Below are 27987 nucleotides of genomic sequence, written 5' to 3'. Positions count from 1 at the left end.
GCAGGAATGGGGGGGGGGGGGAGGAAATGTACATTAATAATTTTTTATTATTTGTTGAGTTAAACCAAGAACTAGTAGAAATTAGCAGCCATGTTCCTACCCCTCTTCAAAACTCCAGTGACATGTTGAGCAGGGGCTGCAGCCCTACCATCTATGTCATCCGTCCCCTCAATGCTATAAAGTCCTGCAGCTTGTCTTGTCTCCTGTTTTTCACTGGGTATAGCTATTTTCTGTTCATCACAGTTAGGATGAAAACATCTGTAATATATAATTTTCAAAATAATTCCAACAACGTACAAACCTAGTAGTGTTGGGATCACAATGTAAGGACTTAAGGACCTCAAACAGCCTGAATACTCAAACGCCTTCCAGCACCAGAAGCCCAGCAGCATCATTGTGTCCAACCCCATGAAACCATAATAGAGAGCCGTCTTTAATTTTGTGCGTGCTGCTGATACGTTAAACCAGTTGAAGTACCAGATGAGTCCAACAGTAGCTCTGTAGAGCCATTCCCAACCAGGACTTTCCATGTGATCTGTTTTCTGGCTCCAGACCCCTAAAACCAGCAGCATCCACAAAGACAGGAAGTGAGCTATGATGTAGCATGGCAATACACTGCAAAAGAGTGCCAGAGCGGTTACACGGGGAATGATCAGCAACAAGTTCCACAGGAAGTAGACGATAGTGGAGATCCAGCTCATCTTGCGTTTTTTAGGAAGAAAGGCACGCATGCAGCGATGGTACATGGCTACAGTACTGGCTATTGCAGCAGCTGATGTGAGGATTTTTAAACCTGAAACAAAAAACCATTGCATTTTATTAAAAAATATCATACAAGCACTGTTCTTCCCCTTACGAAAAAGAAGTATACTTCAAGTTCATTTTATTAATTATACTTAAGTAATGTTCAAGTATATTTTAAGTATACTTTATGTAGTAAGTATACTAATATCAATGTACTAGTAGTAAACTAAGTGTACTGTAAAAAAAAAGTCTGTAAAAATAGGGCACAATTTACTGTTTAAATATGAAGGAATTTTCCGAATTGTTTTTTTTACAGGTGTTTTACTTGTATTTTGAATGACGCATTGCATTATATTGTGTATTAGGGTTAATGGAAATTTCCGGAAAATAATGTCCTGGTAGAAAATTACCAGTACATTTTCCGTTTTTATTTTTTACAGTGTATATTTCAAAACTGCTTGGGACTAAATTGGCCCACTTTTAGTATATAAAAGTATAGGTTTAAGTGTACTATAAGTGTAACAGTATAGTAAACTTTAAGTGCACAAATAGGTTTCTCATGTGTACTGTGTCTGAACTAAGAAAAGTCAACATTTTAAACAAAAAGTTGAGAAAATTGCATGTTTGTCAAAGACTATGCCTTGATCAGATTCAGAACGATGATCAAAACACAGAAGGAGTAGATTAAGTCCAACAACACCCCCAAAGCTTCACATAAGTTTCCTCTTCATGGGTTCGACATTTCATTTAACATATTATATCACACAGTTTTGTACAGTACCTGTGGACTAGCCTACACAAAAATTCAGATACACAGAATTAGGAACTGTTTTATATCAATATTCTAATCAATATTATCAACCAATGTAAGTTTGATATGACTGTATGTAAAACTGTAAAAAGAAAAGTATATTTAATAGGCTACACAATCAAATTATTAAACACAATTACAAGTCAAGTATACTTTAAATACTTAATTGTTCTTTTAAGTATATCACGATCAAAAAATTGAATACAAGTATAGGCCAAATATACTTCGACTTTTTAAGTTTTTAAATTTAGAAGTCAAGTAAATGTAAGTGCAATGTTAAGTATTTTTCTGAGAAGTACAAAAAGTACACTGAAAGTATACTTTCTTATTTTTAGTTTAAAAGAAGTAGACTAATAGAACACTTGAATAAACTTATTTTTCATAAGGGTATGCGATTGATGCACATAATCACAGGCTGATGCTGAGACTCTGAGAAACACACATTGACACTGCTGAATGAATCAGTGTTTGGAATTTGTTTTTTTTTTGTTCACATATAATCAGCGCACAGACATAGAGCACATCAAATATGGTAAACATGATTGACACAAGAACCAACAAGGTTTGTCCTCACAGTTCTTAAAATTTAAAGTCACCGTTAAATCAAAATTGACAATTCAGATTTTTTTTATATTGCAGTGGTTTCTGTAAATGATTTATACATGCACATTATTTATTTTTTTCTTAATGCATATAGATGTGAGTGACAGATTGTCCCGTCTTCACACCAGTAAACACGTCCCCAGAGAAGAGATGAGATGTTGCTGCAAGAGGGAGGGGAATTTATTTTGATTAAAGATTACGAGAGAATTTAAAATAATAATAATTATACTAATAATTTGCATGGATAAATCGTTTATAATAAATACTGCAAATTTGATTTCATTGTGACTTTAAGTGGCTCAGAGACAGAGACACATGAGAAATAGAATCTGAAAGTAACAAAGATTTGAAGTGTTCTGGATTTGAGACAGACCTGTAATAAGCTCCAGCTCTCCTCTCTGTAAGATTATACACATCATAAGTGTGAGTTGTGGGGCACTTTCAGAAAATGCCTCAAATAGACGAAGCATCTGAAGGTCATGGTTCAGGTAGACAGCCACACCCTCTGCGAAACTATTCGTTTTTTGAAGAAAAAGCGTTGTGGAAATCTCTATCACCCCAGCATACCTGTGACCACAAGGTACATGCATTTACTTAAGCAACACTTCATGCAACAAAACTTTACAATAGCCAACATTGAGGCCATTAGGATTTTGTTCTACCTGATCTACCTATCTACCTAATACCCATGTGATTATATATATATACAGTGAGGAAAATAAGTATTTGAACACCCTGCTATTTTGCAAGTTCTCCCACTTAGAAATCATGGAGGGGTCTGAAATTGTCATCGTAGGTGCATGTCCACTGTGAGAGACATAATCTAAAAAAAAAAAAATCCAGAAATCACAGTGTATGATTTTGTAACTATTTATTTGTATGATACAGCTGCAAATAAGTATTTGAACACCTGTCTATCAACTAGAATTCTGACCCTCAAAGACCTGTTAGTCTGCCTTTAACATGTCCACCTTCACTCCATTTATTATCCTAAATTAGATGCACCTGTTTGAGGTCGTTAGCTGCATAAAGACACCTGTCCACCCCATACAATCAGTAAGAATCCAACTACTAATATGGCCAAGACCAAAGAGCTGTCCAAAGACACTAGAGACAAAATTGTACACCTCCACAAGGCTGGAAAGGGCTACGGGGAAATTGCCAAGCAGCTTGGTGAAAAAAGGTCCACTGTTGGAGCAATCATTAGAAAATGGAAGAAGCTAAACATGACTGTCAATCTCCCTCGGACTGGGGCTCCATGCAATATCTCACCTTGTGGGGTCTTAATGATCCTAAGAAAGGTGAGAAATCAGCCTAGAACTACACGGGAGGAGCTGGTCAATGACCTGAAAAGAGCTGGGACCACCGTTTCCAAGGTTACTGTTGGTAATACACTAAGACGTCATGGTTTGAAATCATGCATGGCACGGAAGGTTCCCCTGCTTAAACCAGCACATGTCCAGGCCCATCTTAAGTTTGCCAATGACCATTTGGATGATCCAGAGGAGTCATGGGAGAAAGTCATGTGGTCAGATGAGACCAAAATAGAACTTTTTGGTCATAATTCCACTAAACATGTTTGGAGGAAGAAGAATGATGAGTACCATCCCAAGAACACCATCCCTACTGTGAAGCATGGGGGTGGTAGCATCATGCTTTGGGGGTGTTTTTCTGCACATGGGACAGGGCGACTGCACTGTATTAAGGAGAGGATGACCGGGGCCATGTATCGCGAGATTTTGGGGAACAACCTCCTTCCCTCAGTTAGAGCATTGAAGATGGGTCGAGGCTGGGTCTTCCAACATGACAATGGCCCGAAGCACACAGCCAGGATAACCAAGGAGTGGCTCTGTAAGAAGCATATCAAGATTCTGGCGTGGCCTAGCCAGTCTCCAGACCTAAACCCAATAAAGAATCTTTGGAGGGAGCTCAAACTCCTGACTGATCTAGAGAAGATCTCTGTGGAGGAGTGGGCCAAAATCCCTCCTGCAGTGTGTGCAAACCTGGTGAAAAACTACAGGAAATGTTTGACCTCTATAATTGCAAACAAAGGCTACTGTACCAAATATTAACATTGATTTTCTCAGGTGTTCAAATACTTATTTGCAGCTGTATCATACAAATAAATAGTTAAAAAATCATACATTGTGATTTCTGAATTTTTTTTTTTAGATTATGTCTCTCACAGTGGACATGCACCTAAGATGACAATTTCAGACCCCTCCATGATTTCTAAGTGGGAGAACTTGTAAAATAGCAGGGTGTTCAAATACTTATTTTCCTCACTGTATATATATATATATACACTCACCTAAAGGATTATTAGGAACACCATACTAATACTGTGTTTGAAGTCAAGTCAAGTCAACTTTATTTATATAGCGCTTTTAACAATGTAGATTGTTTCAAAGCAGCTTTACAGTGTTAAACAGGAAAATAATGCAGCGCAATTTTATTCAGCTGTATAGCCATTCTGGAGAAAACGCTGATGTCATCAGTTCATTTCAATTATCATACAGTGACAGTGTGGGCTTTAGATCAATAATTAGATCAGTAATTTAGTTTAAATGGTTAATTTAGTTTATTAATTAGATTTATTTCGATGTTTAGTTGAAAAATTTAGTGTCCCCAACTGAGCACGCCAAGCCAGAGGCAACACTGGTTTGACCCCCTTTCACCTTCAGAACTGCCTTAATTCTATGTGGCATTGATTCAACAAGGTGCTGAAAGCATTCTTTAGAAATGTTGGCCCATATTGCTATAGCATCTTGCAGTTGATGGAGGTTTGTGGGATGCACATCCAGGGCACAAAGCTCCCGTTCCACCACATCCCAAAGTACAGTGAACTCATTGTCATGTTCAAGAAACCAATTTGAAATGATTCAAGCTTTGTAAAATGGTGCATTATCCTGCTGGAAGTAGCCATCAGAGGATGGGTACTTGGTGGTCATAAAGGGATGGACATGGTCAGAAACAATGCTCAGGTAGGCCGTGGCATTTAAACGATGCCCAATTGGCACTAAGGGGCCTAAAGTGTGCCAAGAAAACATTCCCCACACCATTACACCACCAGCCTGCACAGTGGTAACAAGGCATGATGGATCCATGTTCTCATTCTGTTTACACCAAATTCTGATTCATCTGAATGTCTCAACAGAAATCGAGACTTATCAGACCAGGCAACATTTTTCCAGTCTTCAACTGTCCAATTTTGGTGAGCTCGTGCAAATTGTAGCCTCTTTTTCCTATTTGTAGTGGAGATGAGTGGTACCCGGTAGGGTCTTCTGCTGTTGTAGCCCATCCGCTTCAATGTTGTGCGTGTTGTGGCTTCACAAATGCTTTGCTGCATACCTCGGTTGTAACGAGTGGTTATTTCAGTCAAAGTTGCTCTTCTATCAGCTTGAATCAGTCGGCCCATTGTCCTCAGACCTCTAGCATCAACAATGCATTTTCGCCCACAGAACTGCCGCATACTGGATGTTTTTCCCTTTTCACACCATTCTTTGTAAACCCTAGAAATGGTTGTGCGTGAAAATCCCAGTAACTGAGCAGATTGTGAAATACTCAGACCGGCCCGTCTGGCACCATAATAGGTTTATGGTTTCCTGGTCTTACCAGACTCTCGTACATTTCATCTGTACAGAAAGTCTGGCCACTCTCCATTGACAAGCGTTTACTTCCTTGAAGGCGGGAACTCTGTTAAAGTTTAAAACTATTGGATCTGCCAAGAGTCACTCTGGATCTGCCTAAACAATCGCTAACGTTTGGTTGTGACGTATGTCACGCGCCGTTCGCCTTTGATTCTCACAGTGTCAGTGATAAAACCTTGTGCATTCGGATTGTTATTTATTCACGGTGGAGAGGAGAGTTTTGTGATCGGAACGCGCTGCTCTCGTGGTGCATATCTCGTGCAATCATAACATGATTGTATATGCTGTACATAAAATGTCACATGCTTGGTATGATAAGAATAAATGCTGCCGTAAATAACAGCCCAATTCAAATGTTTACGTGCTTTTCTTCTTTTATTTTTTGAGCGGTGATTAAATATTTTGCTCTTGTAAACACTTGCCAGCATTTAAAGAAATACAAGTCTAGAAATGCATCCAAAATACAGCGCACACAACCGCACGGTGCTCTGCAGGGGTCTTAAAAGGATATAAACAGTGAATTTTGAAGTGATATATTCTTGAAAACGCAGAGATGTGGATTCAGAGAGCAATTACATTACCACACGACCTTGGTGTTTGTCAAAAGCAGTCGGTAATTCAGCCTGGGGTTTTTTCACGGGTGGTGGGAGACGGACGGCTTCAGCCAACTCCTTCACCACTAATGGAGCGAGCTGAAAAAACCTTTTCCCGGACCCCAACATCATGACCACCAACAAAACTCAGCAGTGATTGTTCTTGCTCCGTGTAACGGAGGGAAGAAGGAGGCGGGAACCGGTGAACGTTTAACAACTTTTAATCAAATAATAAACACAAAATGAAAGTAAAAGCGGCAGCCCCTCACGGACGACTGCCGCGCACATACATAACAAAACGTAAACAAAACACAACTTAAAATCCAGGCCTGGTCCTCTCTCGTCCTTCACCGGTGTCGCTCGTCCTTATTTGACTCCGTGCTCCCTCATGAGAGGACTCGAGACCGGTGTGTCTCATTCTCAATCACGCACACCGATCTCGCTCGCTCCTCCCATGTCTCGCTCGCTCGTCCACCTCGCCACAATCCGGCTTTAACTTCTGGACATTCGTCAGCAGTGCCACACACTCGCATCTTTCACCGCCGCCATTACTGAACTATAACTCAAACGAGCGCACGACATCAATGTCATCGCTATCAGCCACTCCCTCTGTTCGCTGATTGGACCGGTAAAAAATTGTTCAGAGGAAAACCTAAGCATATACCGCGGAAATACGTAGGAGGACGGAGCCAGGCTACAAAAAACCATGCCACGCTCAAAATTGCTTAAATCACCTTTCTTTCCCATTCAGACATTCAGTTTGGAGTTCAGGAGATTGTCTTGACCAGGACCACACCCCTAAATGCATTGAAGCAACTGCCATGTGATTGGTTGATTAGATAATTGCATTAATGATAAATTGAACAGGTGTTCATAATAATCCTTTAGGTGAGTGTATATACACTTGGGTATTTTTTCCCCCAGCTGTATAACCTGAGAACAATGAACCCATTATACTGTTACAGGGTTTTTTTGTATCCGCTTTGGTACTATTTTCACAAGGTGTAGATTTTCAAGACTCTTAGTACAAAATCCAAACTGATCAGATGCCACATAAGAAATACACTTACATTACCTAACTTATGTAATTGAATCCATAATGTTTGTAATAGTATCTTTTCAAAAGGTGTGATGAAGTTACGACATGGCCATGAGAGTTTGCTGCCAATACATTAACTGTTCTCACTGTACCATAAGACTGAATCTACTGTATAGGGTGAGTTACAGTAATGCAGCAGTCTCTACCATGGTAATCTTTTTACAACATCACATGGCATGCATGCTGTAATGTAAAATGCTGTGTTTGATGCCATCTGTCTTATCCATCCCTTATACTCTATTCTGCTCTATGTTCACTCACACACACACTCACACCCACAGTGTATACATAGGCGTAATGGTTTTTATACTGTACAAACTGTATATTCTCTCCCCTTACACAAAGCTTTCTTCATTTCAAAGTGCACTTTTGATTATATGTTGATATTAGTACTAAGAGTTTCGAAAATGTACACCTTGCTTGTGAAAATAGTACCAAAGCGAAAAAAAAAAAAAACTGTAACCAACGTAGTGGTATATATATATATATATAAATAAAAACATTATGCTACGCCTACTGTATAATGGCAGAAACATGTCACATCAGTACATTCAAAGTACACCACTTAGTACAATTGAAAGTCTTTTAAGTAAGCCGCCATTCGACGTAACCTTGGATGTACATGTGGTGTGGATGACTGTGTGGTAGGGGACAGTGGGTCACCAGTAGGTACTCCCACCATTGAAGTTGGCATTCGGGGGGGCTGTACCAAGGATGGTGCAGGGAAAATGTCTCTAGCATTGTCCGTTGAAACATCTGGTAAAGGTTGGTGTGCTGGCGGCAGTGGAGGTGGGTACAGCTGAAACTAGTACGCATTCATTAGCAGTGTTGTGCCAGTTCACAGCTTTTCTGAACTAGTTCAAGTTCAGTTCATACATGCTCAAAGTGAACAGTTCACGTTCAAAGTTCACAATTTTAATTCTGAACTAGTTCAAAGTTCAGTTCATTTTACTTTTTTCGTGAGATATTCAAATAAATACTTTTTTTCACACTACGAGCTAGAAATCACTATACGTTCTTTGAAGCTGCTCATTGTAGACATTTGCTCATGACACTGCAATTGTGGGTTTCTTACCAGGTGATGAAACTTGCAGCAGTACAGACAAGGTAGACCAGTTCTATACTTAGTGCAATGAAATCTACCAGCATTTAATTAAAAAAAGAATATATAATATGAAATATGTAGCCTATATATTATTTGATATATATGATATTATATATACATATGTGTGTGTATGAAATTAGCAAAACTCTTGAATGAAGGTAATGAAGGCAAAACTCAAAGGCACAAAAAACTTTATTTTGTCTTGGTTTGCAAGAGTGTAAAATTGTTTTAAATGTTCATAAGGAGAATCGGTGTCCGTCTCCGTGCCATCACTTCCACTAGCCATTTTTTTTAAATTGCAGCGCTTTCTCTCACTCTCGTCTTTGGTCTGTCTCTCTCTCTCTCTCTCTCGCTCCTCTAGCCCTCCGCGCTCTCGTCGTTGCCTGCTACGCGGCGTTGCTATGCCTACCCCGCTCTGCTGCAATTCATCACGGGTAACGTTGTGCGGAAGCCAGTATGCTATTCAACTATTCTCAGCCGGACACTACGTTGCCCGCAATGCATTGCGCACACAATGTCAAAACCATTTCTGTCTGGTGATACATGATTTAAGCGGCACCAGCGAGAATACAGGAGGGAGGAACTTTCTCTCGTTGCGTTTCAAAAGAGAAAACAGATGTCACTCAGTTTTCAATGGAAAACAAATTCCAACGTTCATTTACAGTGATGTCTGCCGTTCATGACACATAATGTGAACTAATTCACGTTCAAGTTCTTTATTAAAAAAATGTGTTGCGTTCAGTTCAACGTTCACGAAAAAATGAGCGTGTTCAATGAACGCGTTCTTTTGAACTCGTTCACGCACAACACTGTTCATTAGAGACTCTAACAATGCCTCTACTGTTCTGTCTGTGGCAAGCAGCGAGGCCGAGGGACCGTGAGAACGGGGCGAGGCCGGTGGCGTGATGTAGAGCCCTGCACAGGACTCAAAACTAGGCCCTAGCCCGGCCCTGGCCCGAGACGCTGAGGCCCTAGCCCGGCCCGTGTCCGACAGCTCATCAAAATTATCAGCCCGAGTCTGACTGGAGCCCGTGTTTTTTTTTCATCCTCCCTATTACACATTAGTTGCAGCCATTAAAATAGTTCAGTTTTGTTTTTAATGTCAAAGTAATTATATTTCGTTTTGTTTCTTTATTAAGTTAATTTAGAAACATTTTTGAAGCATTTTTTTGTTTGTTAAATTAAAGTTTTTCTTCTTTAAAGTGATGACCAAGCAGCCAGCGGCCGACAGTGAGTTAACCCAACGCTTTAGCCTCTCAAATCAACACTTGTCAAAGTAGTTAGGCTATATTTCGTTTCGTTTCTTTATTAAGTTAATTTAGAAAAACGTTTGAAGCATTTTTTTTGTTTATTAAATTAAAGTTTTTACTTTTTAAAGTGACGACCAAGCGGCCAACACTTGACTTGTCTTGCTTATAAAACCCATATAAAACCCTTAAAGCATCGTTTAAACGTTTAGCCTACTATCACCACCATCACAGTAAAAAGGCATTTTTGACAAGATGAGGCAGGCAGATCGCAACGGCGCACGCAAACGAAACGGCTACACAATCTAAACAAATAAAAATAAAAAAAACATGCAGGTTGTCTTACCTTACACCTCTCCGCAAAATGAATATAAATCCGATCTTCAATTCCCGCGCAATATGCACATTTAAAGGTCCCATGGCATGGCATTTTTCTATTGTGTACTAATATTGTTAGTATGATTTTTACATAAAAAAATGTCATAATTTAGAAATAAAAGGCATTTTTTCTATTCTGTTATTACCCCTCTGGCTTGAATGCTCTGTTTCAAGGGGCGTGTCTGCTGTGAGACTTCAGTGAAAACGCCCACTGTTGTGATTGGCTGACATCTTTGCATTTGAAATGAGTGTTAGATTATGTTGTGGAGGGGGCTTGGTTTAGCGAGGCACTGCAGGCATTGCATTCATGAGAGAGAGAGACTGACTGCGCACTGGTGAACCATGGAGAGCTGGAGGAAGTTTTATTGTAACAGACTTCATTGTAATATATCTTATAATTTGTTTTTGTGTACACTTTTGACATTTCTGTGCGTTTAAATAGGTTTTAGGTCTGTATTATCTGTGTAAATAAGTAGGGACTTTTATTTTGACGGGTGTTGCAGTCTACAGAGCGCTATAAAAAAAGAGGGAGCGCTCTAAAAAAAGAGGGAGCGCTCGTGTGAGCTTGCGGTTCATCATTCAGTGGGTTTAAGCAGATTTAAAGTTTACAGTTTGTTTAGCACCCCCCGAAAAGACAATAGGTGTGTATGTGCTTGTTTACTGTCATTTGTAATGAGTATGTTTGTGTATTTCGCTGTATTGTTTGTTATTGATAATGCTATGGAGAGAGAGTTTGTGTACGAGGTGTTTATGTGCACTTCTTTGTTTTTTGTTAAGCTGATTTTTGGAGATAAACGGTTTCAATAAACTCCTGAAACATCAGTGAAGTCTAGCCATCATTCTGACGGGGTCCGCTACATTTATTGTAACGTAGGCCTACTGAGTTGTTGAGAGCGCTGTGCTGTTAGCGTGAGCTTATTTGTATCTGAGAATGAACAGTCCCAGTCACGTCGACTCTCTATCTTCCACCTTTGTAACACATGTAATGTACCATTACAGCCGTCGAGATGAACGAATCATCAAAGTGTGGATTATAGCATTATTTTATGATCTATTCCTATCACATGAAAAGCTGCAGTGATGAGCATTAATGAGTACACAGGCAGTCTGTTGATTGCGTGAATGCAGTGATCTCATTGCAACGCGTTTTCTCTCACAAAATGCTTTCACCACAACTAAACAGCAAACACGACATGGACATGAATACAGTAAGAGCTTTGTACAGCATAACAGCGTCATTCATTATAATGGCAGTTTGGGCAAGTGTGCAGATACACTCGCGATGTGTGATTGACTGCTCCGGACATTATAAAGAGTGTTCTTTGATCGCTTTCTGACGTTTAATCACTTAAAAAACGGATTTATTTCATGCTACTAACAGAAACGATCGTTTGCCCGAAACGATAGTCACTGGCTTGATTCACTGATGCATTACGCTTAGGGCATCAAGACGGCGATCATTAAACAATCTAGAAAGAAAGTCTGAGTGAACTTGAATGACTAGCTACACATCAGAAATCACTGATCACAGATCAAGCATTAATGAACACTGTTACTCACTGTTTGTGGCGGTGCTGTCGAATCCATATCGTAAAGTCTGTTTGTAAAGCCTGTGCTGACATAAACTGAATCCATTTTCTCCGAGTGCTCTGTGTGGGCAAAGCAGAGGAAGGGGGAGGTAACCTTTCCTGGTATGACGTCATAACAGAAAATTTCAGATCAACTCGTCTGAGCTCTCATTTTCTCAAAGGCAGAGAAAGACAGCCAGAACTCGGTTTACACCCATCAAAATTTCTAGCCACTTGGGGACCATATACAGGCTAGGGGAACATATTAATGTTAAAAAAACTCATAAAATGAAATTTTCATGCCATGGGACCTTTAACGGAGTTCACGTCAACGAAAGCAACCGATATGAGCATTTTATTCATCAGCTCATTTCAACATCAAAGACCGCAATATGAGAACGAGCGACCTAAGCACTGGTAAGAGCCTTTAGTCTCATTAGTTTAAATGAAGATGGTTGTGTTTTTGAGCATCTAAGACTTAGCTTATTTTCAGTTTCACTTGTGGCAGTTTGCGTCTTGACAGTTGCGGACTCGCGATATCATGGTCTCTTTGTTTCCACCAGCGCAGCACACCTCATTGTTTCTTTTAATTATTGACTGTCTAAAATATAAAATGAAGGAGAAGCCTGAAAAGGCCCTAAGCCCGGCCCATGTTTGAGGTATGACGGGAAAATTGGCCCGAAGCCCGGCCCAAGGGCCTAAAAAAGTCGGGGCCCGTCGGGCTCAGGCAGAAATGCAGGGCTCTAGCGTGATGATAATGAGTGCCAGCTGCGCACCAACTGGTCTTGTGTCTCACGGAGGAGCTCGGACGCATAAGAGGAACGACGACAGTGAAGGACGAGAGAGGACCAGGGGCCTCATTTATAAACGTTGCGTACGCACAAAAGAAGGCGTACGCCGCTACCTACGCAATAATTGGTATTTATAAAAAAGCAAACTTGACAGGAAAATGTGCGGTCCTTCACGCAAGCTCTGACCCAGGCGTACGCACAAAAACGGGTGAAATGAGAAATGGCGACACCGTCGGCAGATGGAAGAAACACGTGAAAGTGTGTGAAACTGTAGACCGTTGTGTAAAAGAAATGGCAAAAAGGTCAGAAGCCTCGAGTCCATGAACCGAGTGGTCGAACCATAAGAAATACTGCCTCTCATAAATAACTTGAAGACTTCACAAAGCAAGTATTACAATTAACAGCCTACACGAACACCCGTTTGATCGATCTGCAGTGTAAAACAAACAAAATCAAACGAAAATTACAACAGAAATGCAAAAAAAAAAAAAAAAAGTGAAATATGTTCTGCAACAATATTGGCATGTTATGCAATTCATCCTCATAAATAATATGGTAAACAGAACGAAATAATGTACAAAACTGATATTCTCGTCAATGTGTCCATCTGGCGGAGCAGATATAGATGCAATTAGATAGACAGATAGATAGATAATTAGGGAGATATATAGATAAATAGATAAATAGATAGATAGATGTATTAATTGTCCACTGGGGAAAGTTGTTTTCATAGTAAACATTTCTTCATCAGCTACGGAATCATGGTATTCATGCAAATGCCTTTAGTTTGTTTTATTTTCGATAAAATAACATATGACGTATGTCTCAACCATTCAGAAAACTGCAAGAAATTACATTTGCACTGAACTATTTCCCATTTCCATGTAGATAATAGGGAGAGGGATTAATAGGGATTCCCCAATAATTGCCGCCAGTCTCTCATCAAGAGGGGTCAGCTCCGGTGTCCCCTTTCCCCCACCCGTGGCAGACACACTCTGGCGATGAAGTGCTAGACACTTTTTTGCCTCGACTTTGATGTCCGACCATTTCTTTTTTTTCCGGCCACGGTCCGAGGTTGTGAGGCTACAGCATTTACGGCGTCTGCAACCTTTTGCACCTCAAGTGCCTTTTTGGCATTAGTAATGCCCACACTGTGCCCTCCAAAAAATATTTTTCTCCTCTTTTCCACCTCGCCAACGATAATTTCATAAGTTACGTTTTTTTGATTTCCTCTCTGTGTTTGCCATGATTTCGCAATCGATGAATATTAACTTGTGGGCGTTTCACGGACTATTTATGGGCAACAATGGGCGTGACATGAAGCCGCAAAAGCTGCGCTACATTTAGAATTGATTGTGATTTATTAAGGGAAAACTGCGTAGGATGTGCGTGCGCACGGTTTTATAAATCCGAATATTTCGGTGCGTACACACGTCCTATGTTTCATCCGTACGCCACTTCTGGCGCAAATCCTACGCAAAGTTTTATAAATGAGGCCCCAGGCCTGGACTTTACGTTGTGTTTTGTTGATGTTTTATTATGTGTTTGCGCGGCAAACATTCACCGGTTCCGGCCTCCTTCCCATATCTACATACCTCGTTACACTGTCGTGGCCACTGGATAGAGGAATCAGACCAAGACTTCTGCTCAAAACTCAGTGTTTATTTCAACATTTCCTTAACCGTCTCTCTGAATTGTTCCACCTGATTACATCGTACATCACCTCTTCTCTAACTCCCCTGTACTCTCGCTTCTCGTTCTTTTTTTAACCTCTCAATGCGTACCATCTAACTTTATTTAAACCTTCCCATCCCAATTCTTACACATCTAATTATGCAGAATATAAGATGGTAAATATTTAATTGATGAGTTGTCAATACAATATATAGGGTTGTCAGTGCAAACAGAGGACCCAAGAGCGATAGCAATTCAAACAGTTTATTGAAGAAGGAAACAAAGGCAGTCAGCTGTGCGAAGGACGCTGAACTGGAGGGAATGTAAAGTCATTAACTTGAGGGTGCAAGATCAGAGCTCCGTAGTGGGCAGGCTGGTAGCGCTTCTATCTCCCCATGCGTCAGACACCGAACCGCCGGCAGCAGGGAGGCAGGCAGCCACGAACAGCAGGATGGCTGGGCAGAGAACAGGTATGATGAGCAGCACCAGACAGGACACGAAAGGAATAATCCAACAGGGAAGCAGAGGGAACAGCGGGGGATGAAATAGCAGAGAAGGTAGAGGTAGAGAAGGAGCAGGTGCGGGGCAATCAGCGCAAATGCTGATTGAGATCGCAAACAGCTGAGTACAGGTGGACAGAGAGAGAGAGAGAGAGAGAGGCAGACCAAACCCAACTCATGACAGTACCCCTCACTCAACGAGCGCCTCCTGGCGCTCCCGAGGAGGAGGACTGGCGGGTGCGAAAGAAATCCTCGATGAGCGAGTGGTCCAGGACGTCCCGGGCCGGAATTCAGCTCCTCTCCTCCGGGCCATACCCCTCCCAATCGACCAGAAACTGGTGAACCCGTCCTCGGGGATGAACTTCCAACAGCTTACGAACCCTATAAACAGGGGAACCTTTGATAAGAACTGGCGCGGGGTTGGGGCGAGAAGGAGCACGAATAACAGGCTTAATGCAAGAAACGTGGAATACGGGATGGACCCGTCGTAAATAACGGGGTAATCTAAGACGCACAGCCACTGGACTAAGCACCTTGACAATGGAAAAAGGTTCAATCTCGCTAATTTGCGAGAGGCGGATTGAAGGGACAAGTTAAGAGTGGAAAGCCACACCTTCTGGCCGCAGACCATGCACTCATGGCTTTGAAGGAGCGTGGTTCTCACCCTTCTCCAGGTGCGTTTACATTGCAGAATAAACGCCTGCACCGAGGGAACGGAGCTTGCAGATTCCTGAGACGAGATCAAGGGTACCCCAGACAACACTGAAATGGTGACAAGCCAGTGGAGGACGATGGTAAAGAATTGTGAGCGTATTCTGCCCAGGACTGTAGCTCGCACCAAGTGGCGGGATTCTGAAACGCCAAGCTGCGCAATAAACAACCGAGAATTTGGTTAGCTCGTTCGGCTTGCCCGTTAGTTTGAGGGTGGAATCCCGAGGACAGACCAGCGGAGGCTTCAATCTGCCGAACTGTGGACCTCTGTCAGAGATAACATCAGAGGGTAGACCGTGCAACCTGAACACATGGCTGCCAACAGCCTGTGCAGTCTCCTTGGCAGAAGGGTGCTTAGGAAGAGTGATAAAATGAGTGGCTTTAGAAAAGCGATCAACGACCGTAAGACCGTGTTTCCCTTAGACGGAGGAAGACCGTCACAAAATCCAAAGCAATATGAGACCACGGACGAGACGGAATAGGAAGGGATCTAAGCAGACCAGAAGGAGGAGAATTACTTGACTTGGTCTGGGCACAGACAGGACAGGAAGCAACAAAATGATGGATATCGTGTACTCTTGTGGGCCACCAAAACCTTTGATTGATGGCCTCTACAGTACCCCTAACCCCAGGGTGAACGGTCAATTTGGAGGAAAAGGCCCCAGCGCAGTACCGCCTGATGGGCAGAATCGGGAACGAATACCGTAAATCCTCTAATATTGGCCTGTATTCCATTAGCGGCCGGGTCTCCAACATTGGCCGGTCTCGCTGTCACCGAAGGTAAATAAAGGCCGGTCTCTAATAGCGGCCGGGGCTATTATTAGAACCAACGTTTTTCTGGGCAGGCCTCAACATTATGCTTGCATGTGATAGTAACATGCAAGTACCACAGGGTACTGGTCATGTCAATCACCCAGACATCCCAAGTCTCCCGCATATTTATAGCAGCTCCCTGATGCCCGCAAATTAGTAAAATTCTCCCGCAATCTAGAGCGAGCGAGCAAGAGCGCGCATGCGAGACACAAACTGTGCACGCGCGTACGGCAGAGAGGGAGAGAGAGCGAGAAACCTTACGTGTGTGTGCTAGTGTGCACCTAATGAAGCGCATGTAAGACGGAGAGCGTCCTGATTGGCTTGTTTCGGTAAGTCAACCAATCAATTGTCAGTGTGGGCGGGCTTTTATCTCTTCGGGCTTTTATCTCTCGCCCCAAAAAACGAAAGTATAAAGTATAAACATAATGACAATCTTGCACGCTCTACAGTTTGTAACTAACATGTTATGGTTGAGTTAAACAAGTTTCATTTCATGTGCATATTTTTCAGGTCGGCTAGTTGCCAAGGCTACATGAAAACAACAAACTCCTTAGACCTGTTTAAAGTTGCAATGAAATATAAATAAAAGCAGTTTACATAAATAGTAGTATAAGCAGCTTATGTAAATAGTAAAAGTGATCTACATAATTTTAGGAGAGATACCTCCCTGAAATGACTTTTTTCAGGTTGGGATTGATCACCTCTCTTGACTCGCACGTGAGACTTCAGTCACCGGGTCCGGTAGGCTAACGTTTACGGCGCGAGGATGAGAACAGACGCGCAGCGGTCAGCGGAACATGAGGAGGACGAAGAGGAGCTGTACAATAATTAACTTGTTGTAGAGGCTGGCGCGAGTGATGATGAGTTTACAGGGAGAGATGAAAAGGAGGAGGAAACTGAGGAGGACGAGGATTAAACAGAATTGGAGGATTTTTTTTTTTATAACTTCAAACCAAACGAGACAGGAATGGTTAAACTTTGGAGCGGTAAGGTGTCTGTTGCCTTTTGTTATGAATCAATAACCTAATTATCACCGTGTATGGTTAAGTGTTTACAATGCACTACCGGTAGCCTATGTTTGCTACGTTTTTGTTACCATATTTCTACACTGGAATTTAGCCTGAATTACCGGTATTTGTTGTTAATGTTCTGTATGCATACCATAATGTTATGGTAACTGTACGTTTTCAATAAATGAACCTAGTATTTTATAGGTTGAAATAGACGCAAAATCTAATTTTTAGTCATTCTACTGGTAGTTTGATTTGCTCAAATAGAAATTGAGGCCTGCCTCTAATTCTGGCCTCCTTCCAATAAAGGCCTGGACCGCGATGCGCTTGAGTAAAATAAAGGCCCGGGCCTATATTAGAGGATTTACGGTAATCTTCCTTCGGGACAACGAACAGCGACACCAGTGAGTGCTCTCTTAACCACCGATTCAATTCCCCAGACGGCAGCTCTGACCACACAGGTATTGGGTAAAATCGTCTCTTTGGTGTAAGTGGCCCCTGACGAACCGAACTGTCGAGAGAGCATCTGGTTTTATGTTTTTAGACCCGGGTCGATAGAAAATAGAAAAGTTGAAACAACCAAAGAAAAGAGGCCAACGAGCCTGCCGGGCATTCAATCGCTTAGCAGAACGAATGTATTCTAGGTTTCTATGGTCTGTCCAAACAATGAACGGAACCGTCATGCCCTCCAACCATTGACCAGGAAAAACACAACTTGGATGAGGTGAGCGCAGATAAGGGCGCGGCTACTTGACTGAAATTTCGGATAAAGCGGAGATAAAAATTTGCGAACCCCAAAAATCGTTGGAGCACAATACGAGACTCGGGAACGGGCCACTCGGGAACGGGCCACTCAGTAACGGCTTGCACCTTCGCCGGGTACCCTCAGCTGATATCACGGAACCCAGAAATGTCACGGACTTCGCGTGAAACGTGCACTTCTCAGCCTTAACGAAGAGATGTTCTCTAAGAGACGTTGTAACACACGACAGACGTGCTGGACATGAACCTGAAGAGAAGCAGAGAAAATAAGTATATCGTCAAGATAAACGAAAACAAAAATGTTTAACATGTCCCTCAGGACGTCATTAACCAGAGCCTGAAAGACTCCAGGAGCGTTGCCGAGCCTGAACGGTAGGACGCGATATTCAAAGTATTCAAGATCAGAGCTCCATAGCGGACAGGCTGATAGCGCTTCTATCTCCCCATGCGTCAGACACCGAACCGCCGGCAGCAGGGAGGCAGGCAGCCACAAAACAGCGGGATGGTTGGGCAGAGAACAGGTATGACGAGCAGCACCAGACAGGACATGAAAGGAATAATCCGACAGGGAAGCAGAGGGAACAGCGGGGTGAAATAGCAGAGAGAATTAGGGTAGAGAAGGAGCAGGTGCGGAGCAATCAGCACAAACGCTGATTGAGATCGCAAACAGCTGAGTACATGTAGACAGAGAGAGAGAGAGAGAGAGAGAGAGAGAGAGAGAGAGAGAGAGAGAGAGAGAGAGACCAAACCCAACTCATGACAAGGGTATGATTTACCCAAAATTCAAAATATTGACACAAAATGATAACTGCAAATCCATGTTTCGCTGCCTGGAGTCCAGTTTGTAACGAGTAGAAATAAGGTGTGGCCAGTTACATGAGTTTCATGTAGTTCCGTTTGTGTCTTTTTTCTGTAGCTTTCGGCAGTCTTTAAAAATATAGCTCAGATTTCTTGTCAAATCTATTTTTACAGTCAATCTCAAAGCTCTTTGCTGTTTTAGATGAAAACCAATGCTGCTCTCGTTTTTTTGCCACTCAGGGGCTGTAACCGCAATCACTCCGACTGACGGTGACGTCATGTGCATACCCTCTATAAGGATTAAGAAATAGCTCTGTTTATTTTTTATTTTTAAAGGGTTAGTTCAGCCAAAAATTACTTTCTGTCATTCACTTACTCTCATGCCGTTTCTTCAAAATACAAATTACAAATTATATGACACAAGAAAAAACCTCACTGATTGTTGCAGAAGCTGAAAAGTGTTTGCGAAAACAAAACTCTGTTTGCCATATTTGATGTGCCCTATGTATATGTTGATCATATGTGAATAAAAGCCTCAATTAAATCAGTCTATCATATAAAGGGTGAGTAAATAAAGAGAGTTTGGGTGAACTATCCCTTTAAGTGTTCATAATTTTATGAATAATGTGTGCTTATTGTACTGAATGTGCACTTCTATTTCAAATCTTAAAAGTATATTAAAAAAGATGGAGGCCACTTAAGTGTACTTAAAGTTATACATATTCATGACTGTTTAACACACTTAGGTACACTTTAAAAGTGCAGATTGTAACAACGTCAAAGTTTTACTTTAAAGTATATTTAAATAATTGTTTTAATAATATTTTGTTGTAATAAGTACAAAATAAGTTAAATAAGTCTTTAAATAAGTACACTTATTTTGATGTGTTGACTAACATACTAAAGTACATGTAAAGTACTTGACTATAATTGAGAAGCAAATCTGTCACTGACCTGAGGTAGACTCCGAGCTGAAGGAAGTGGAGTGGTTTTATCAGTATATACCTGTTTGCAAATTCCTCCACCTTAGTCTCAAGCTTCTTGTCCAGGGACTCAGAGTACCAGAGCCAGCTGAACACCTGTAACAATACTGAAGAGCCCAGCAGCAGAAAGATCATCACCGCCATATACACATAGGCCCCATCCTGATAAAATGACACAACAGTCCAAATGTCAAGCGCTATATCCAGCAGGAAAAGTAACAATCCCACCAAAGTAAACAGATATTCCAATAAAGAGTAATGAAAAGGGAAGCTCTCCTCCATGATTGAGTCCAGTGTGAGAGCGCTTTACAGCATGACAAAGTAAATACAAAAACCTCCGTCTGTGAAAAAAGAACTGAAAGAGAAAGTCAACTATACTCACATATAAACTCCTCCCATGCCATGACTTTGAACAAGTTATGAGTGAGATAGTGAGTGAAGACACTTAAAGGAGTAGTTCACTTTAAAATGAAAATTACCCCATGATTTACTTACCCTCAAGCCATTACTTTCTTCTTTCTGATGATCAGGGTTATATAAAAAAAATATCCTGACGCTTCCAAGCTTTATAATGGCAGTGATGGTGAGTTTGAAGCTCAAAAAAGCAAATCCATCCATAATAAACATACTCCACACGGCTCCAGGGGGTTAATAAAGGCCTTCTGAAGCGAATCGATGGGGGTTTTGTAAGAAAAATATCTATATTTAAAACTTTATAAAGTCAAATATATAGCTTCCGGCAGACTGTCTTCCACATTCAATGGACCCCGTCACTGCCATTATGAAGTGAAGTGTCAGGATATTTATTAATATAACTCTGTGTCTATAACTTGTGTTCATCAGAAAGAAGAAAGCCATATACACTTAGGATGGCTTGAGGTCGAGTAAATCATGGGGTCATTTTCATTTTAAAGTGAACTACTCCTTTAAGTATGTGACCAAACTCCTGACAGCTCCTGACAAGCACGTTATCATTAATTTATCACTCAGTGAGTCATGTACATGTATTACTGTCTTTGGAAGGCTTACAAACACATAACTGTAAAATGTACAAATTCATGTCATTTCTTATTTACAAGCAATGCAGGGATTGCCCAATTGATTTTTTTGTCAGCTGAACCTCTTTGACCTAATATGTTTGCTTAAAGCAACTGAGATTTTAATACAAGTGTTAAGTGTAAGTGTAAGTTTTAATTTAATTGATAAGTTAGGTCAATAATAAAATGAAGTAAATAATAACACAATTAAGTTCACGGTATGATGTTAGTTAATGGTCACATGACATTCAGGAAAACATAGAATATTTTAACCCCATCGATTTTTTTAACCCCTTCAGACCTGAATCTTTTCCACTGAGCATTTTTTATATTTGCTCTATGAGTAGAAATCTACTCATCTTTTAATATTAATTATGAACTAGAGTTTGTGAACTATGTTGTGAAAAATATTTTGAAATATAGAGATATCTGCTGGGTTTTATATGGGTTTTTTTGTACCATATATTTCAGATTTTTTTGTTTATAATGAAGCGTGCTCTCCAATAGTCATTCAGAATCAGTTCATTCTTGCGCTATTAAATGTCTATGATTTGATCACAATAACATTTTAAAAGCTAAAAGCATGTTGCATGCAGGAATGGGTCAAACAATAAATGTATATTATTCATTCTATTTAGGTAATAGAAAACTAGATCACTTTAAAGATATGAGAACTGTTGTATTTATTTTTTTCAGGAAGTTTAAATAAAATTGTGTACAAAACAAGGTATTCTGTGTATAAATACTTTTTTATAAATACAACTTTAATTACGTTTAATAATTTAGTTTGAAATGTTGAACCAAGAACTAGTAGTAGAAATTAGCAGCCATGTTCCTCCCTCTCTTCAGAACTCCAGTGACAGGAGCTGCAGTATCTTCAGAAGAATCCAGAGAGTCTGTCTCCATGTTATAAAGTCCTGCATCTTGTCTTGTCTTCTGTTGTTCACTGGGTTTAGGTACTTTCTGTTCATCGCAGTTAGGATGAAAACATATGTAGTATATAATTTTCAATAGAATTCCAGCAACGTACAAACTTAGTAGTGTTGGAATCACTATGTAAGGATTTAAGGAGCTGCCTGCATTCTCAAACACCTTCCAGCACCAGAAGCCCAGCAGCATCATTGTGTCCAACCCCATGAAAACATAATAGAGAGCAGTCTTTAATTTTATGCTTCCAGTTGATACTTTAAACCAGCTGAAGTACCAGATGAGTCCAACAGTAGCTCTGTAGAGCCATTCCCAACCAGGACTTTCCATGTGATCTGTTTTCTGGCTCCAGACCCCTAAAACCAGCAGCATCCACAAAGACAGGAAGTGAGCTATGATGTAGTATGGCAATACACTGCAAAACAGTGCGAGAGCGGTTACACGGGGAATGATCAGCAACAAGTTCCACAGGAAGTAGACGATAGTGGAGATGCAGCTCATCTTGCGTTTTTCTTGAAAGGCACGCATGCTGCGATGGTACATGGCTACAGTACTGGCTATTGCAGCAGCTGATATGAGGATTTTTAAACCTGAAATGAAAAAACATTGCATGTTATTAAACAATATCACACAAGTAATAGTGTTCTTGTGAATATGTGAGTGCACATAATCACAGCCATGCTGAAACTGAGACTCTGAGAAACACACATTGCCACTCCTGAATGAATCGATGAATGAAGTATTTTATTCACATCACTGTTGCGCTCAAAAGTTTGCATACCCTTTGCAGAATCTGTGAAGATATTTTACATTAGATATATATTGTCCACAAGACAAAAAAATAGCTTTATCTCAGGCGAGATCCCAATTTTTCAGTTCATTTCTGACATAACATTGAACATGACTGACTGAAAAGGTACTAAAGGATTCGCAGGACCTGAATGATTTTTCTGGAGAACATCGGCTGTTTAACAGCTCAGGACAAACAAGGGACTCAAGAACAACACACAAAAAAAAACAGTTGTGGATCACACAGGCAACGACACACAGTATTAAGAATCATGGGTATGTAAACTTTTGAACTGGGTAATTTTTTATAAATTCTTGTGGATTATATATAAACATATTTTATGTAAAATATATTTTTCAGGACAGTACTAAATAAAAAAATTATTAAAATTAATTTCATTAAAATTATTCACATTTTCACAGATTCTGCACAGGGTACGTAAACTTTTGAGCACAACTGTAATTGATCAGCGCACAGACATTGAGCATATTATCAAATATAGTAAACATGCTTGACACACAAGAACCAATGAGGTTTATTCTCACAGTTCTTCAAATTTAAAGACCCCATTAAATCAAAGTTGAAAATTCGGATTTTCAATGGTATCTGGCAGTGTCTTCTTTAAATTACTTAGGCCTATATATGCACAATATTATATTTTTTTTATTTATTTGTGTGCCCTTGTATTTTTTTATAAAAAACAACAACCTGTCACTCTCACAAGATTGAATAAATCAGCAAACGACAATGATCCAACAATCAAATCAATTCCAGATGGACAAAATCAAGTCCCATCCTACGTTTTTTACATCACAGTAGTTTCATGCAACTTTAAGTTGTAATTTTCTTTTCTTCCCTATTGTGACATATCAGAGTGAAATGGCTTTGTGAACAAGAAAAAATTAGAAAAGGATTTGATTTTGTCCATCGGGAATTGATTGAATCTTTGGAATAATTGTGATTTGCTATTGCTGTGATCTCATGTGAGTGACAGATTGTCCCGCCCTTGTCCCAGAAAACATCATCAGAGAAGAGATGAGATGTTGCTGCAAGAGGCATTAGAATTATTTTGATTAAAGACTATGGGTGAATTAAAAAATAATAATAATAATTTACATGGATAAATCATTGAAATACTGCAATATGATATTAAAAAATACAAATTGTCAAATTGATTGAATTGGATTTTTATAGTGACTTTAATTGGTTCAGAGCCACATGAGAACTACTGTATAATCTGAAAGAAAGATTTGAAGTGTTCTGGATTTTAGACAAACCTGTAGTAAGCTCCAGCTCTCCTCTCTGTAAGATTACACACATCATAAGTGTGAGTTGTGGGGCACTTTCAGAAAATGCCTCAAATAGACGAAGCATCTGAAAGTCATGGTTCATGTCAGCCACACCCTCTGTGAAACTTTTAGTGTGATGATGCAAATGCGTTGTGGACATCTCTATCACCCCAGCATACCTGTGTGACCACACGATTTACGTAAGCAACATTAAATACAACACAACTTTACAATAGCTTTACAACTTTACAATTTTTTCTACATTAAAAGTACTTGTTTTACTTAGATGTGTAAACAATTTGCCTCCAGACTGTTTCCATATCAGGTCTCATTCACATTTGTTAAGAGATGATTAAATGTCAAATGGATTAACAAATTAACTCTAACTAATTTAGATTTTATATTGACTTTAAAGGGTTAGTTTACCCAAAACTGAAATTCTGTCAGCATTTACACACCCTCATGCCATTATTTGAAACACAAATGAAGATATTTTTAATGGCACGAGAACAAACCTCATTGATTATCGAGGAAGCTGAAACATGCTTGCGTGACACGTGAGAACAAAACTCTTTTTGGACATATTTTATGTGTTCTATATGTATATGTGGATCAGAGTTTAATAAAAGCCATTCATCATATAAAGCTTGAGATGATAGGGAGTAAAGACAGAGTTTGGTGAACTGTTCCTTTAAGTGTATCATTTTGTTTTATTAAGCATTACCCTTGTGAAAATGAGCACTTAATTGTTCTGAATGTCCACTTGAATTGTACTTCAAATCTTAAAGGGTTAGTTCACCCAAAAATGAAAATTCTGTCATTAATTACTTACCCTCATGTCGTTCGACACTCGTAAGACCTCCATTCATCTTTGGAACAGAAATTAAGATATTTTAGTTGAAATCTGATGGCTCTGAAAGGCCTCCATTGGCACAATGGCACTTTACACTCTCAAGACCCTTAAAAGGTACTAAAGACGTCATTACAAAGTCCATCTCACTACAGTGGTTCTAAAATAACTTTATGAATCGGCGAGAATAGTTTTTGTGCGCAAAAAACCCCTAAATAACGACTTAAATAGTGATGACGATTTCAAAACAAGGCATCATGAAGCTTCGAAGCGCTATGAATCAGTGAGCCGAATCATGATTCTGATCGCGTGTCAAACCACCAAACTGCTGAAATTTGGCGATTCAAACCGCTGATTCGACTCACTGATTCATAACGCTTCGAAGCTTCATGTACCTTGTTTTGAAATCGTCATCACTATGTAAGTCGTTACTTAGGGGGTTTTTGCGCACAAAAACTATTCTCGCTGATTCATAAAATTTATTTTAGAACTGTAGTGAGATGGACTTTGTAACGACGTCTTTAGTACCTTTTAAGGGTCTTGAGAGTGTAAAGTGCCATTGTGCCAATGGAGGCCTTTCAGAGCCATCAGATTTCAACTAAAATATCTTCATTTCTGTTCCGAAAATGAACGGAGGTCTTACGTGTGTCGAACAACATGAGGGTAAGTAATTAATGACAGAATTTTCATTTTTGGGTGAACTAACCCTTTAATGAAATAGTATATACGTATATATAGTATATAATCAAAGTATACAAGTTCTCTTTATAAAAATATGCTAAAGTTAAATTTTTTCCCCCACAAGACTATATTCAGGAAAAATGTATGAGCAAATCTGTCACTGACCTGAGGTAGACTCCGAGCTGAAGGAAGTGGAGTGGTTTTAACAGTATATGCCTGTATGCAAATTTCTCCACCTTAGTCTCAAGCTTGTCCAGGGAATCAGAGTACCAGAGCCAGCTGAACACCTGTAACAATACTGAAGAGCCCAGCAGCAGAAAGATCATCACCGCCATATACACATAGGCCCCATCCTGATAAAATGACACAACAGTCCAAATGTCAAGCGCTATATCCAGCAGGAACAGTAACAATCCCACCAAAGTAAACAGACATCCCAATAAATAGCAAAAAAAATTGCTCTCCTCCATGACTGAGTCCAGTGTGAGAGACTTTTACAGTAGGACAAAGTAAATACAAATGGATATTTATACTAATAAAAGGGATCTGAAACAGACCCATGTCATGTCTTTGTCATGTGTGAGATAGTGAGTGATGTCATTTAAGCATGTGACACACAATGGGTCAAAGTAGGAAATGCCAAATAGCTGCTCTAAATAATCCTTCAAGTTAAAGAAACAGTAAAAGAAAACCTTTACTTGCCCGTATGGTCGAAGAAGCTGGGTTTTTATTTATTTATTTCTCCCCCCACAAATGCCACTTGGAATATTTCATGCTGGTGGCAGAGCACATAGATCGGGGCTGGGGTTAAAGTTGTTGTTAGCGGGACCCCCATAAGGGACCTCCATAAGGCATATCCACTCCATGTCAGGCTTTTATATTCCTTACCTACATAAATTGAACACATTTAGGCTTACTCGTTTTTCTTTATTACTATTTTAACATTTTGTAATTATTGCAAAGTCATCAAAACTGATTTGTGGCAACAAAACAAAAAATTTGAAAAATAAAACTAAATGATTGTGCATGACATTCTTTTACTATAAAGCAACCCTAATTGTCAAGATCTGTATTATTTCCCTTGTATAATGAGCTTGTCTTAACGCTTTAAATTATATTATAGGGTCTCTTGGGTGTTTTACAGTGCTTTGTTTGGGGTGATTTTTTACTGACCCAGAAATGTCAACTGCTGTGTCTAGAAGATTTGATATTATGGTCTCAAACCCTCCTTCAGTGTAGATCTATGATATTTTTTGGCTCATTTGATCATCCACCAGGGAAAATCCTCATCTCCACAATAAGCCACAGAATTTGAGGTCTCATTCATGTCTGTAGCACAAACAAGTTAAGCAACTGAAGTTTAATACTTAAAATCCACAACCTTAAATAACAACAGTAATAGTGACACTTTCCTCAGAAAACACCACTAATAATAAAAGGCACATACCGGTATTCTCTATACTAAATGCTCAGTTATGGTTAGTGATACCAGAAGTACCAGTCATAATTTGAATTCTTTTAACCACTGCATAAGATTCAAGCCTACAGTAGCTGGAAAATGCCATTCTCAGCTGTGCTTCCCACCAAGCAATCCAACAGGATGTACTAGGCAATAGTTACTTGCAAACAACAAACAGTAAACAGACATTGATGCACAACAGAAGACATTGAATAGTCACAATGGCTGAGTTTATTTAATACATAGACAAAACATTTAATGGAGAACTGACACAAAATCATAACCCATGATTTATTAGACGGCACGGCATTCCACATGGCATGACAAGAGGACACATGTTTGAAAGAGCTTACCAATATCGAATCCTACAGGTTTGTGACCATGCATATGACATCCAACTCTAATGAAACTACAACCACAAACACCAAGTAGCCTACAGGAACCTACAGTAGGGAATATTCACTATTGGGTAATGTTACAGTACTACAAGAACTTCTACTGTCAGACATTTGTGCTGAGTAATTGAATGTATTGAAAAATATATTGAAAGTGTAGGCCATAATCACTAACATTAAGATCATTCCATAATGAAACATTTTCACAAGATATAATAAAAGAGATAATAGAAGCTAGCAGGATGCTAGGATGATTTACGTACATTCAGATCCACGTTCATGTCTCTGAGGATTTACAGACCAGGCAAATTTGGGTGTAGTCTTCAACAAGTACCAACATGCTTTAGGCAAGAAATCCTGAGCAAATGCTACATGGAAATGACATTTTTTTTCATAATTTGTCAATCCTAATGAGATCAAACCCAAGCCCTTTAAACTAGGGTTAGTTCATCAAAAAAAATTTTTTTTAATTCTGACATTATTTACTCACACTCAGGTCGTTCCAAACCTATATGGCGGGGGAGGCACGGAGGACTGAGCGCTTAGCTAAGGCTAACACCACATCGGCTCTCTTTACCCAGCATTTTCCTTGCCAATGTACGGTCGCTAGTGAACAAAATGGAGGAGATTCGACTCAGCATCACACACAGCAAGAAACTTTTGAACTGTAACGTCCTAATCTTCACGGAAACCTGGTTAAATAGCGGAATACCGGACAC

At 40.0% G+C, this 27987-nt stretch overlaps 1 protein-coding gene across 1 annotated transcript; it reads right to left on the bottom strand.

The window, feature by feature from the left end:
* Nucleotides 1-17: 17 nt before the first annotated feature.
* On the bottom strand, nt 18-25884 carry LOC307133432 (uncharacterized protein; the record flags this gene model as incomplete). Its single annotated transcript, XM_079828518.1, has 6 exons — nt 18-793; nt 2532-2725; nt 19812-20144; nt 21686-22394; nt 23872-24062; nt 25580-25884. 6 exons carry the CDS (start codon nt 25882-25884, stop codon nt 72-74), a joined length of 2454 nt encoding a protein of 817 aa, XP_079684644.1. The 3' UTR covers nt 18-71.
* Between the last annotated feature and the right edge of the window lie 2103 nt (nt 25885-27987).

This window comes from Gobio gobio (assembly GCF_949357685.1).
Source record: "Gobio gobio genome assembly, chromosome: 11".
NCBI classification, from domain to species: domain Eukaryota; kingdom Metazoa; phylum Chordata; class Actinopteri; order Cypriniformes; family Gobionidae; genus Gobio; species Gobio gobio.
The sequence above is the reverse complement of the archived record's forward strand: the minus strand, read 5'-3'. Positions and strand labels throughout refer to the sequence as shown.